The following is a 12,990-nucleotide window of genomic DNA, read 5'->3' as shown; positions in this document are numbered from 1 at the left end:
TCACCGAAATGCTCTCCCACCAAGAGATCTGACGCCTGGCCTGGCTCGTTGTCCAGCACCAAATCCAATGTGGCCCTAGTCGGCCTATCTACATATTTAGTCAGGAATGCCTCCTGGACACAACTGACAAAATTGACTCCATCTAGACCATTTGTACTGTGGAAGTTTCAATCAATGTTGAGGAAGTTGAAGTCACCCATAACACCAAATCTGTTACATCTGCACCTTTTCAAAATCTGCTACTATTGAGGGGTCTATTGAAAACACCCAATAAAGTACTGCCCGTTTCCTATTACTGACTTCCAAACATACTGACACAGTAGACAAATCCTCCTCAACAACCTTCTCTTCTGCAGCTGTTATGCACTCTCTAATTAACAATGCTACTCCCCCATCTCTTTTACCCCCCCTCCCTGTTCTTTTGAAAAGATATAAACCCTGGAACATCCAGTAATCATTTCTGCCCCTGTGAAATTCATGTCTTTGTTATGGCCACAACAGCGTAGTTCCAAGCACTGATCCATTCTCTAAGTTCATCACTCTTATTCCTGACCATTCTTGCATTAAAATAGACACACTTTAACCCAATCCTTTGCCCTACCAACTGTGTATTCTTCCTGACAGACTCTGCATTCTGTTTCTGCCCGTTCAACAACTACCCTCTCCTCTGATCTGTAGCTCTGGTTGCCATCCCCTGCCAAGCTAGTTTAAATCCTCTCTAACATAATTTGTATTCCATACAGGAACCTGATCCGTGCTTTCTGTCAACCTTAATGTGAATGTCAGGTAAATTGGGGTACTATGTTTAAAAAAAACTTTAACATTTGGTACAACACTAGGAATAATGGTCAGAATCTGGTGATATTCAGTTATGACTAAAGCAGGTTGAATCTGAAGGGAGAATGAAAAACTGGAGATGAAATTTCAAAGGGGCAAAAAGGATAAGGAAAGGGAGATGACTTTGGAATTAGAAATACAAAGGAAAAATAAAGTGAGGGTATATGAATATCAGTTTGGAATGGTACAGTTGAAACAGGAGACTGTTGATTTAATATTGGCTCTGGTGGGGAGAATCTGAGTTATAATTTGAAGTCCTGCAAAGAATTTTTAAATTATTTTCTGCAAAAATTTGAGGAATTGGGTATGAAGTCATTCTTGATGCCATTTGAGAAAGTCGTGAGCCAAATGAACTGGGCAAAAGAGCATTGGATACTGCTAATGCAGTGTAAGTTGACAAGTAAAGCACAGGGAATGTATGCTTTACTGTCAGAGGAGAGTTCTTGGGACAATGATGTGAACAAAACTGCACCCATTGGCTACGTACAGGTTAGTGCCTGAAACAAATGGGCAAAGGTTCTGAAATTTTAAGAAGTAATTTGGGCAAACACATTGAATTCAAAAGTGTTATGCAAGTTATTTTGGTAGGTGGCTGAGGATTAGAGGTGAAACCATGTATAAATCTCTGAAGTTATTATCTCCATGGAATTTGAAAACACTCTACCTTCCATAATAAGAACTAATGTTGAAGGCCAACAGGTTGCAATTGCTAACTAGGTGGCAATAGTCGCTGACGATTTAGTTAATCCATAAAACGAAACTATTTTTCTGTCATCCTCATAAGTTAGAAAGAGATGCTGCCTGATATGCTGAGCCTAGCCAGCATCACTCTAATCTTGACTCTGATCTCCAGCATCTGCAGTCCTCACTTTCGCCTAGGGATAGAAAATGGGTGAATGAAATGAGCACAAGTGGCCAAAATAGCTAATGGATAACTGAGAATGGGCAAAAGACTCTTCCTCAGGTCAGAAAGCAAAATACTGAGGGTGGAGGAGAAAATCAGAAGGTGACATGCTTCCACTATAACAAAATGCCACATTCATTCAGAATGCTGGAAAATGAAAGGAAAACCCGTGAAACTTATTGGAGTACTTAACAGTGGGTCTGAAAAGGAAATTCAGAAGGAAAAGTCCACAAATCAGATTGTATTTTTAAATACAACTAAGAGACTGGAGGTAGACACCGTTGTGAGTGTAGAAAAAGTATGAAGTGGAAGGATAGGTGTGAGATATGCAGAGTTTTTATCTAAAGGGAAGATAACCCCTTTCTCCTCAAAGGAAGAATCCAAGCCCATAACAATTCTAAGAGATACAAAGGCTACTCAAACTCTCTCGCTACAGAAGGATTTAGTTTTCACTCCAGATTTCATTTAAAGTGAAAGTATTGGTAAATGGCATAGATGGAGAATATATCCCTGTTCTATTGAACAAGTTCGATTGGAGTGTCAGTTGTGCTAAGACCAGTGATAATTGGAGTCGTTAAGAAATGTCCTGTGGATGAAGTTGATTTGCCTATGGGGAATGATTTTGCAGGAACGAAGATCAATTTGATAATCATGCAGAGTCCAGTTGAGACTTGAGAAATAGCACAGTTGCAGGTGTGCCATTTAGGTCCCAGGTATTTTTCAGTCATGTGTGATTAGTAGGGCAATGGCTAAACAAATCCCATCGTCAGAGGTCATAGTACTACCATGAGCAGATATTAGGGTAGCTGAAACTCGATTTGTGTGCAGTAATTCAAGAGGTGTTGGTCATATCTTAATTAATTGCATTGGTTATAATCTTTCAAGTTTCACTTGATTCTGAAAATCATTCAGCATCTTCCTGTATTGCATCTGTATTCATGGAGTAACAGTTCTGACTCTGACCTCTGTTACTATGCACTGTCTCCTGAGTATAGGTCTGAAGGTCTTCCTATAGATACATGATATCTCTTCCTCTTCTCTTCCAAAAAGATCTCCACTGCATTATCAAATTGTTGGTGCTTGCTGTGTCAGATGTTTAATCTCACCCGAAGTCTTGACACCAGACTGAATTTCAGAAAGCCCACCAGTGCTTACCATCTTGATGAAGCTCACCTTTAAGACTTGCAGAGCATTTTATTGCATCCCTGCTGATATGTGTAGCTGATGAAAAGCGCAGGGAGCACTGGCTGCAGACAGAATCATTTAAAACTTTAGGCAACACGCATTTAATTTGCTACATAAACTGCAATGAATGAGTTGATAATTGATATTTAATCATGCGTCCCCTTATTACGACCTCACATGCTTTGTACCTCGGCAAATGGTGATCAGCATACAAGAGGACAAACTGTAACTCTGATCTCTAGGCAGAACTGCCGTGGCTTCTTTATGAATTGGAATTCAAGTAACAGCAGAACCGCCTAACATTTAGCCTATTGCTACACTCAAGTTGTTTATGGGCATTACTTTGGTCCTCTTCAATAAATCTGTCAATAATATGCAATTTCATTAATTTATGTACCTCTATCACATCACCTCTAAATCAATGCTTCTTCAGCTCTGGGGAATCAGTGTGAAAACTGATTGCTATACTCTAGATGCAGTCTGCCCAGAAGTGTAAGGACCGAATATCGTCCTTGACTCTTATTGACCGAATCTTTTAGTTGTTCTAGGATTTGTAAAGAAGAGGCTGCAGAGATTGTAAGTACATTAATTGAAATTTCCAAAATTCCCTAGATTCTGGAAAGGTCACCGCAGGTTGTAAAATGTCAAATATAGCACCTCTGCTAAGAAAGAAGGAAAATCAGTAACTATAGGCTCATCAGCCTACAATCAGTCATTGGGTAAATGCTATAATCCATTATTAAGCAGGCAGTAGCAGGGCAATTAGAAAATCAAAATGTATTCAGGTAGAATCTGAATATCCTCCGTTATTGTATACCTTTGTAGCCAATGTCAAGAAGATTACCATCATCCATTAACCTAATAGCATTCAGAAAAAAATTTCAAGCATGTTTGTAAAGTATAAATTTCTTTTCCAGAGCATCTTTCTCAGGGATCATTAAAAGCATTTCAAAGATCCCTTCAAACATCTTTTCAATGATCCAGTGTCAGATTAATGAACCTGTAGTCCACTAGCTTTGATTGTCTCTGTTTGTACTACCTTGCAGTCTGAGAGTAATATACCTGACACTGTTGAGCCTTTACGTCCTGATTCTAATGCTTTTATGTCCTTGAAGATATAGGCAAATAACTCTTGTCTCATATTTAGTTGTCCTTGGTTGGGGTCATTTAAATCTGGAGATTAATCTAGTTTGAGATTTCCTTTCATATCTGAGATTACATCATTATCTATTTTAATATTTATAGAGTCGCTGTGACATGTACAGCTGGAAGGTGAGCAGCTTGTGCAGGAATATAGACTAATGCAAATTTTGAACCCGGTGTATATTGTCTTTTCATAGCCCTGATTTATTTTATATATAAATTAGAAAATGAAACAATAGACTATTTCCTGGCAATTTCATAGGCTTATGTAATATTTTTCAGTTTGTTTTAATTGAAATTTTTTTTTATTTGAATGAAGAAACTTTGTCTTGTCCTGTAAGTCAGGTACATTGAGGCTTCAGTTATAGTTGATTTATCTTCCCTCGCAGATTCTGTTATGTATATTAGTTATTAATCTGGGAAGAAAATTGATCCAAACACAGTAAATTATTATGTAAAGTAAGATATTAGCATTTATTGATTAATTCTCTTAAGTAGTCAATTCTAGTGTCATCGTTCTAACTTCTGTGTCACCAATTTATCTAACTCTGTGGCAACTATAAAACAAGCCTAGATAGTTTATATCACTTTGGCTCTGTCCAACAGAAACTAGATGAACTATATAAAGGCTTCTAGTTTCAGTAGAGATTTTTAATTCACATAAAATAATATTTAACTTTTGATGCTGTTAGCCATTACTGTTAGAAGGAATGGTGTGATTGTTCTTTCTCGTCTAATATATAGAGCTGATTTTCATTACTCCCTCTTTTCTCTGTAGGTCTGTGGTATTATCTGTCAGGAAGTAGGTGGCCTTGCCTAACTTTAATTGGTTCTCCTAACTTTGGGTACAGATCGGTGCATAGAGATCTGGAGGCTCAGCTAGCAATTGTCACAGACAACCACAATTTGCAGCAGCAATTACAGCAGGTCAGTAGTGAATTAGTAAACTTAAAAAGAAATGTTCATTTTAGTTTTATGTTTCACAATCAGAACAGTTACTTACGTCCATTTTACTTTAAGGGACATATTTTTCACTTTCTTGTTCTTGATGCAAAATTTGACAAGTCTGCAATGCTATGGAACTCCCCCATAACTTTAAATCTGAGTAGATTACTTATGAATTTCATAGTGATGTTTCTCAGTTAGAAGGAACCAAGGGCAAAGGCTGGTAAGATATGCTATGATTACAACCATGTGTCTTTCGTATTGTAGTGCAAACTTAATTTGCACCATATAAAAATACTTAGTTGCCAAGTCACACTACTCCTGATATGCTGTCTGTATAAAGTTTTGCAGTGCATTGAAATTTGTAAATTAAATTTCCATTGAAGGAACAGTCTGCAGTACTGCCTACAATAGTGAATATTTTTCTTTAGCTCCTTGTTCAATTTCTCATGAGACAACAAATGAATTTCGATACTGATGCAAAATATACATTTCTTAAATGCCCATGGTTGTCTTAATATTTCAGTGTTCTTTCAAGTGCTGTGTGGGCTATGAGCCCACAGCCACAGGGGCACTTAATGCCAGCTTTAATTATTGAATTTAATTGGCTCTTACCTGTTGTTTACTGCCTTCAGCAGCTGTTTGTAACAAAATTTTTCATCTTCAACAATCTTTTCTGCACAGAGATAAAATTCTTCCAAACTCCCTCTTTAGTTTTTGATGTTACTTCTGAGATATTGAACCCTTATTAATTCCAGAATATAGTCCATTGTGTCAGCATGGGCTCTCAGTATGAGCGTTTCATCTAATACCATTCTCTTGTCTTTACTCTGTAGCCCTGCATATTGTTCATTTTCATAAATCAGTCTCTTTAAAATAAGACTAATAGTTTGCATATATTATAAATAATGGTAACCACAGTGTTAACCTCTGATATCATTCTGAATGTTAATGTGTCATTTCTGTTTAGGTCTTCTCCAGTACTGCTTTTCCATACCCTCTTGGATTATCTTGTTGATCATTCTTTATTTAAGCACAAACAAAATACTTGCTGAGCATCTTGTTTACTCTTTTATTTCCTTCAATAGGTTCAGAGCTCTCATCCGACTGCATTTATCTTTACTGTCTTTTGTTAACATGCTTATAAAAGCTTTTGCTATTGCAACAGCAGCTTTCACTTATATTGCAGTTTAAATGAAGAAAAATACTCCAAGGCCTCATGACTCCATGGTCACGAAAAATGAGTATTGAAATTAACTGGGATAACAAAAGTTTGGCCAAATATGTGCATTTTGAAGGGCATTCTAAGAGGGAGTGGAATGGATGGTCTTGGAGATGGAATTCCTGAGAGTGGAACTTGGGGGGGGGTGGAGGATCAGAGAAACGTGCAAGAGGCTCATGTTGGGCAAGTTTACGACTGAGGGTTGTCTACAGATACAAGGTGTAGTTGAGACTGTGGTGGGATTTAAAGATAAGGATATGAATTTTACAATTTACAATATTAGGGAACTAGGTGCTGACCTAAATGAGGCTGAATATTATAGTAAAACAGAACTTGGTGATACAACTTGTAGAGTTATGATATTTGATCCTTATACTTTTCACATTTTCTGAATCATCATAATCTCTCCTCTAGCTTTGTGAAATATACCTTAATGAATAACTGCATTGCTATCGTAAAATAAAATGAACCCTGTAACTCAGAAAAGTTTTTGTACCCACATTTTCTAGGAACAAGAAAATCTGTACTGCCTCTCGAATGAGATTTCAACTATTACATTTGACCAACCAAATAGACATGTGAAGCTCTGGGTGAAATTGGTAACTCCACTAATAAAGAATTTTTTCTGAAATCTAAAGGAATACCATTCCTGTTGTAAGTAATATAGCTTAACTGGATTTTTTTACACCTTTTATAAGCAGGTTTTACTGCGAACTTGATTTCAGAAATTTTGAATTGATACAAAGTCTGGTCTCCATTGGCCTCAGGATTATTATATTTGAATGGTTGATTTTAGTTATCTGCTATTAAAACTCTCTTCTCAAGCATTATGTTTTTAAGCAAATGGAAGAAAGATCCATATCAAGTAGTTTTTAATGTTTCCTTAACAGCATCTAAAATATTACTGTGGGTTACAACTGAAGGACAGATCACAATGTTTTATTCCAGGAACATTGACTTTCAGGTTGAGTAATTATTGTGATACATTTTCTAACTGTTACATTTTGAAAAAAATATTGAGATAAAATTGTTTGAGATGTACCAGTGCCTCAGAATTCTAACATTTTAAGAAATTTAAGTTTGGGGATATTGGAATAAATCCCAGACAAGAATTTGGTTGCTGGAACTGAAATAAATGTGCAAGAGTGTGATGAAAGAGTATGCGAATATATTCTTTAACTTGCTAATTGTCACAGTCAGTTGTTCGTTATAACCAAATAAGAGTCAAACAATTTGTTTCCTTTAAGGTTCATGGGATCTGTTTGGTGTAAAATTATCGTATGGGCAAAAAAGCAGAGGTGATGTCATCGATGAGGAGTTCTTAGCTATCAAGTTAGGTTGTTGTCGGAGCAAAGGAGATTGAAGGGAGATTTGATGGAGGCATACAAAATTATGACAGTTTTCATTAAGATAGACTAGCAAAGTTGTTTCCATTGGCTGTTATTAAATGGACTGTGGAGCCTAAATACAAGGTTTTGGGGAGAAGATATTGGGTGGAGGGGCAAAGGTCTTTTTTATTGCAGCGAGTTATGATGATTAGGAATTAACTGATTTCTCATCATAGATGCTAACATTTCAGGTCCAGTCGCCCTTCTTCAGAACTGATGGTAGCTAGGAAAAAGTTTTTTTTAATGCAGAAAATAGGAAGGGGGGTGGGGGACAGGAATAAATGATAGATGCAGAGAGAGCCCAAAGAGAGCAAAACAGTTGGAAAGGAGTAGGTGAAGGTAAGCCTAAGAGAATGAATTGCTGCTAATGTGGACTGCCAGAAACTGATGCTGGGTTGTGCATAGTAGCAGTCCATGTGATGACAAGGCCTGGGTATGTGGGGGTGAGGGAGAGCAAGGGGGAAGGTGCCCAAGTCTTAGAATTGTTGAACCTGAATCTATTTTCCTCCACTTGCATGAGAGGACCTTTGAGAACTCTTGCCCTCTTTGGATCTCTGGCAACTGGGACTAATCACCAAACATTTTTATTTAGAATGGATCACAATTGAGAATTGTGAATGGGAATTTCTGATTTTGAGAATCCACCCTGATCTCCAACCACCTTGTAAAGCTTAGATGGAAATTCTGTCTTTCACAAGACATTGAGGCATATAATTAAGCTTAACATTGCAAACTTCAGTTCTGTTAAGTACACATTCACCCATCTCCTGTTCAAGTATAAATAACAACAGTAGCTTCTTTTCAGTTACCACTACAGTTTTGTCAGAGCTTAAGGTTAACTCAACAGCATGAAATTTGGGACCTCTTAATATGCGCATGTGAATTTCTCTGCCCTACTTGCCAGTTCCCAGTTGACTAGATGGAATTTCACTATGCTGTCTTTACAATGACTAGCCATGTTATGAATTTTTGTATACTTATTTAAATTCGGAAATTGTGGACTGAAAAGCACAAAGGAACAAAGTGTAACAATAGTTGGATAATCTTTTAAGCTAATCTTGGCTGGTTTATTTTAATCGTTCAGGAAATGATTTCAGGCTGTCTTGTTAGCTAATTGAAAGAGGAGGAAGGTAAATTTGTAACAAATATTACAAAGTGTCTAAACTTTTCAAAGCTTTCCAAAAACCTCTTCTGTTTAATTTGGCATTATTTCAGCTTGAATAAATCACTTAAATTATTAATTTTAAGCACATATCATTTATTCAGAAGCTTTTTCAACAGACACAATTCAATTATTTTAAATTTGCATCATGACATTTTGAATGAGTTTTTTAAAAGTCTACAGTTTACAATTTAAACTTGTAGTAAAACAGCAACACCTGCAAGGATCCACTTGGCTCGACTTTCTTTTGTTTTCAGGTTAAAAGTCCAAACGTAAGTAGGACCTCGGCTCCGGGTTTTGTACACTGGACACTCGTAAATGTTTTTTGTTTCTTGACGATCTACTGGAATGGCTTTGATGAATACAACTGGCATTCCTGGTGTAAGCTCCTTCAGTCGTGCATCAGTAATGATTCCACTGTTCTTCTCCCAACGCGCACCTTTCAACATATCAAACATTACTGGTAATTAACTGGAAAAAGATTTATCATGTTTTTATAATGAAAATAATGAAGGCTGAGAAAGAATTATCTCTCGTGAAATGCCTATGTATTGAAGGAAACTTTGTAATCAATTTATTTGTATTTTAGAATTCTGTTAATTTCTAAAATCTAATAAAACAAATTGAAGGTTGGCTGGAGAATTTTATTTTAACATCTATTTGTCTTTACATTTGTGTGGGTAGTTGAACAGATATTTCTTATTTAGCATGTTTTATAGTGACCCATTAGTTGAATAATAAAATGTTTTCACTAGGTGAATCTTTTTGTAAAATTGTTATTCATGGCAGTGATTATTAGTTTTCAAATGTCTTACCTTCCATGTATAGTCCATGGATGTAGGCGCCTTCTCTGGGAGCACTTGTCATATCTTCTCTGTTTTTCTTTGTAACTTCAACAGCTAGACACATTTTGTCAAGTGGCCATTCATTTTTCCTGGCCATGGATTGCATTATAGCTGTGAGGAAAGACTGTGGGTTGAAAAAGCCACCAAGCCACACTGCACTAGGCAAAGCAAAATCCGTACTCCAAGCTTCCAATTCCTGAGAATACAAAGACGTGAGAAAATTGCTACCAAATATTTGTCACTGTATACATTTTTGAATAACTTCAACAAAATAAATTGTGAAAAAGTGCACCAAATATGATAGAATATATTTATAGGACAATCTGTTACAAAGCAAAGTACAAGCTCTTAGTCATGTGCCAGTTACATTTGTTTTACATGATGCTTAATCTTAAGGCATTGTAAAGGGTGTGAAGTCATCTGACCAGATTACTCCTGAGTAATGCTAAGACCTTAACCTGGAATTAATGTGATGCAAGTTTATAACATGTTGAAAGGACAAGGTTTTGATTGTATAGTTGAGCTGTTTCATTAAATATTGTAGGTAGGACCAGATTTCTCTCATAAGTTATGTAAAAGAAAAACTAGGTTGTTCATTGAGATTATTATTTTCCCAAAGATTAATCACCCTGTAGAAATGTGTGCTAGCTTGTGTGGTTAATGCTGATTTAATGCAAGTGAGAGTGGATGTGTTTCTTGGAATAGAGTACACCTTGGTCCCTTGCCATATTCAATGGGTTGGTCTGCTAAACACATTTTGATTGCTTGTGGAAGTCTGAAATTAATGTTTTATCTTGGGATTTTGTCTCATTTTTCGTTTTTTCTGGAAGATTCTCTCCCACCAGTATGACATCCCATTGTAAGGGCAGACTGGAAGAACTAACTAAGTTCTTTCTTTTCTGTCATTTTTCATATCTTTGTAACAGTGGCACTTTTGCTCAGTGATAGCACCCTTAGTTTCTGAATCAAGTTGTGTTCAAGGACACCAGCTGATAACGTAGACTTGTTGAAGATGACATCTTCAAAAAGTTAATCATGTTTGAAATAAAAGTGGAAACTTCAATGGCATTGGTTTCCTTCAAACTTGTGTGATGCCAGGAGCCTGTGTCTGCTAGCTCATTCAGTTAGCAAAATATTTTGTGGCCGTATTCAAAGAGGAGCATTTATTTCCCAGCTAGCTTCACAGAAAAACATTAGTTAATCTTTTAGCTCATGTTTGTTTGTGGAGCTTTGCTGTTCATGTTCACTTACAAATGACAGTGAATGTAGCTAATGCTATGACACATTTTGGGATGTCCTGAGTATGTGAAAGACTCTGCCTAAACACGCATGTTCTTTCTCTACTTATATTTAGGACCACAAACTCTAATAATAAAATACTATTTTGCGTATTGTTACCTTTGTTTGCTAGTTTGTGTTTTTTTGTTAAGAGTTATTGCCTGTCTAAGAATTTTAATTCAAATTTATATTTTTAGCATTTCAAAACAGTTAAAGTCCAACATTTGAAGTGTACTTACTTACTGTGGAAACAGCCAGTTTGCAGTGAGAATTTAGTCGGTAAACAATGACGAGTTAATTTGTTTTTGATAGGATCAGTTGAAGGAATGTTGACTAGAATTTCCAGCTTCTCTCAAAGATACCACGGAAATTCTCATATCCACTTAAACAGGCAGTCAAGATTCTTGATTAATGATTGATCTGCAAAATGACACCTACCCAGTGTCCCCGCTGTGTGCCACTAAGACATAACATTCATTTAAAATTTTCCTTGCTCGTACGAGCAGGTTTAGTATCCTCCCTGGTAGTTTTCAGATTGCAGTACAGATATGTACAGTTTGTAAAGAACACTGATCCTATTGTCTATTAGCAGTACCATAGGAGACAAAGTTCTTGACTGTTACTGTTTAGAAGCAGATTATTTTTGTGCTGTACAAACTAGAGGAAATTCAGATTCAGTACCAACCTCTGAAACCTCGAAACAATGGCATAATTCATCAGATGTCTAGGTTGGCAGATGTTCGTTTATTTAACTTAGTACAAGCCACGTATAAAATCAAAAATCATTTTGGAAATGACTGAAGATGGTACTTTCAAAACTCAAACTTGATATAGTATCTTATGACATCAATGTTAGAGAAATACTTTAAGAACACTAAAACATTGTACATAATTGTGATATTCAAAGTACGAATAATGAAATGAACATGCAGTTAAGCTACTGTGGCTCACCCTGATGCGAAGGAGAAGATCACTAAACCAAGCACCTAAGCTAAAAAGCGATGGATAAGCTAGGGCTGCCCACGTTGCTGGAACTGTGTCGAAAAATAAGGCATTTGAAATCTCTTCCATATCAGCTGTGATGGTTAATTCTCCCTGAAAATCAGCATAGGTATAAAATTTGTTACTGAAATCCTGACTTCAAAGATTTTGTTTTACTTTAGAAAAGAGTAAAAAATCGAAAGTGTCCCCTATGGTATTTATTTAAAGATTTTCCAATATGCATTAGGTTGAGGTGTGACCTTATAGGAGTTTATAAAATAATGATGGGTCTGGATAGGGTGGATAGCCAAGGCCTTTTCCCCAAGGTAGGGGAGTCCAAAACCAGAGGCCTTAGCTGAGAGGGTAAAGATTGAAGAGGGACCTAAGGGACAACTTTTTCATGCAAGTAGTGGTGCATGTATTGAAGGAAGTCGGGGAGGCTGGTACAATTACAACATTTAGATTAGATTCTCTACAGTGTGGAAACAAGCCCTTCGGCCCAACAAGCCCACACCGACCTGCCGAAGAGTAACCAACTCTTTTGATTACTCTGGGTAACCAAGCCAGAACCATTTCCCTCTGACTAATGCACCTAACACTATGGGCAATTTAGCATGGCCAATTCATCTGACCTGCACATCTTTGGACCATGGGAGGAAACTGGAGCACCCGGAGGAAACCCACGCAGACACGGGATAACTCCACACAGACAGTCGCCCGATGCTGGAACCGAATCTGGGTCCCTTGTGCTGTGAGGCCACAGAGCCACCGTGCCACCCCCAAATGATGGGTATATGAATAGGAAGGTTTAGAGGGATATGGACCAAATACTAGCAGATGAGACCAGATTAGTTTAGGTTATCTAGTCGGCATAGATGAATTGAACTGAAGGGTCTATTTCCAATTTCTGGATTAGTGGTGCTGGAAGAGCACAGCAGTTCAGGCAGCATCCAAGGAGCTTTGAAATCGACGTTTCGGACAAAAGCCCATCAGGAATAAAGGCAGTGAGCCTGAAGCGTGGAGAGATGAACTAGAGGAGGGTGGGGTTATGGAGAAAGTAACATAGAGGACAATAGGTGAGTGGGGGAGGGGATGGAGGT

The 12,990-nt window shown here is 37.2% G+C and overlaps 2 protein-coding genes across 3 annotated transcripts in view; one reads left to right on the top strand and one right to left on the bottom strand.

Moving 5' to 3' along the window:
• The window catches only part of LOC122562217 (CDP-diacylglycerol--glycerol-3-phosphate 3-phosphatidyltransferase, mitochondrial), a 54,826-nt gene extending 45,354 nt beyond the window's left edge, over window positions 1-9,472 (top strand). For both annotated transcript variants that reach the window (XM_043714925.1, XM_043714926.1), the window contains exons 8-10: window positions 4,848-4,996; window positions 6,746-6,890; window positions 9,044-9,472. In XM_043714925.1, coding sequence (XP_043570860.1) covers window positions 4,848-4,996; window positions 6,746-6,865 — 269 coding nt within the window. In that variant the 3' untranslated portion in view covers window positions 6,866-6,890; window positions 9,044-9,472. The remainder of the gene's footprint in view (window positions 1-4,847; window positions 4,997-6,745; window positions 6,891-9,043) is intronic.
• Window positions 8,978-12,990, bottom strand: part of LOC122562216 (dynein axonemal heavy chain 17-like) — a 464,703-nt gene continuing 460,690 nt past the window's right edge. The window contains exons 79-81 of the mRNA XM_043714924.1: window positions 11,861-12,004; window positions 9,602-9,827; window positions 8,978-9,225 (exon numbers count right to left, since the gene is read on the bottom strand). Coding sequence (XP_043570859.1) covers window positions 8,978-9,225; window positions 9,602-9,827; window positions 11,861-12,004 — 618 coding nt within the window. The remainder of the gene's footprint in view (window positions 9,226-9,601; window positions 9,828-11,860; window positions 12,005-12,990) is intronic.

This window comes from Chiloscyllium plagiosum, chromosome 24 (assembly GCF_004010195.1).
Source record: "Chiloscyllium plagiosum isolate BGI_BamShark_2017 chromosome 24, ASM401019v2, whole genome shotgun sequence".
In the NCBI taxonomy this organism is placed as follows: domain Eukaryota; kingdom Metazoa; phylum Chordata; class Chondrichthyes; order Orectolobiformes; family Hemiscylliidae; genus Chiloscyllium; species Chiloscyllium plagiosum.
This window is presented reverse-complemented; position numbering and strand designations above follow the sequence as displayed.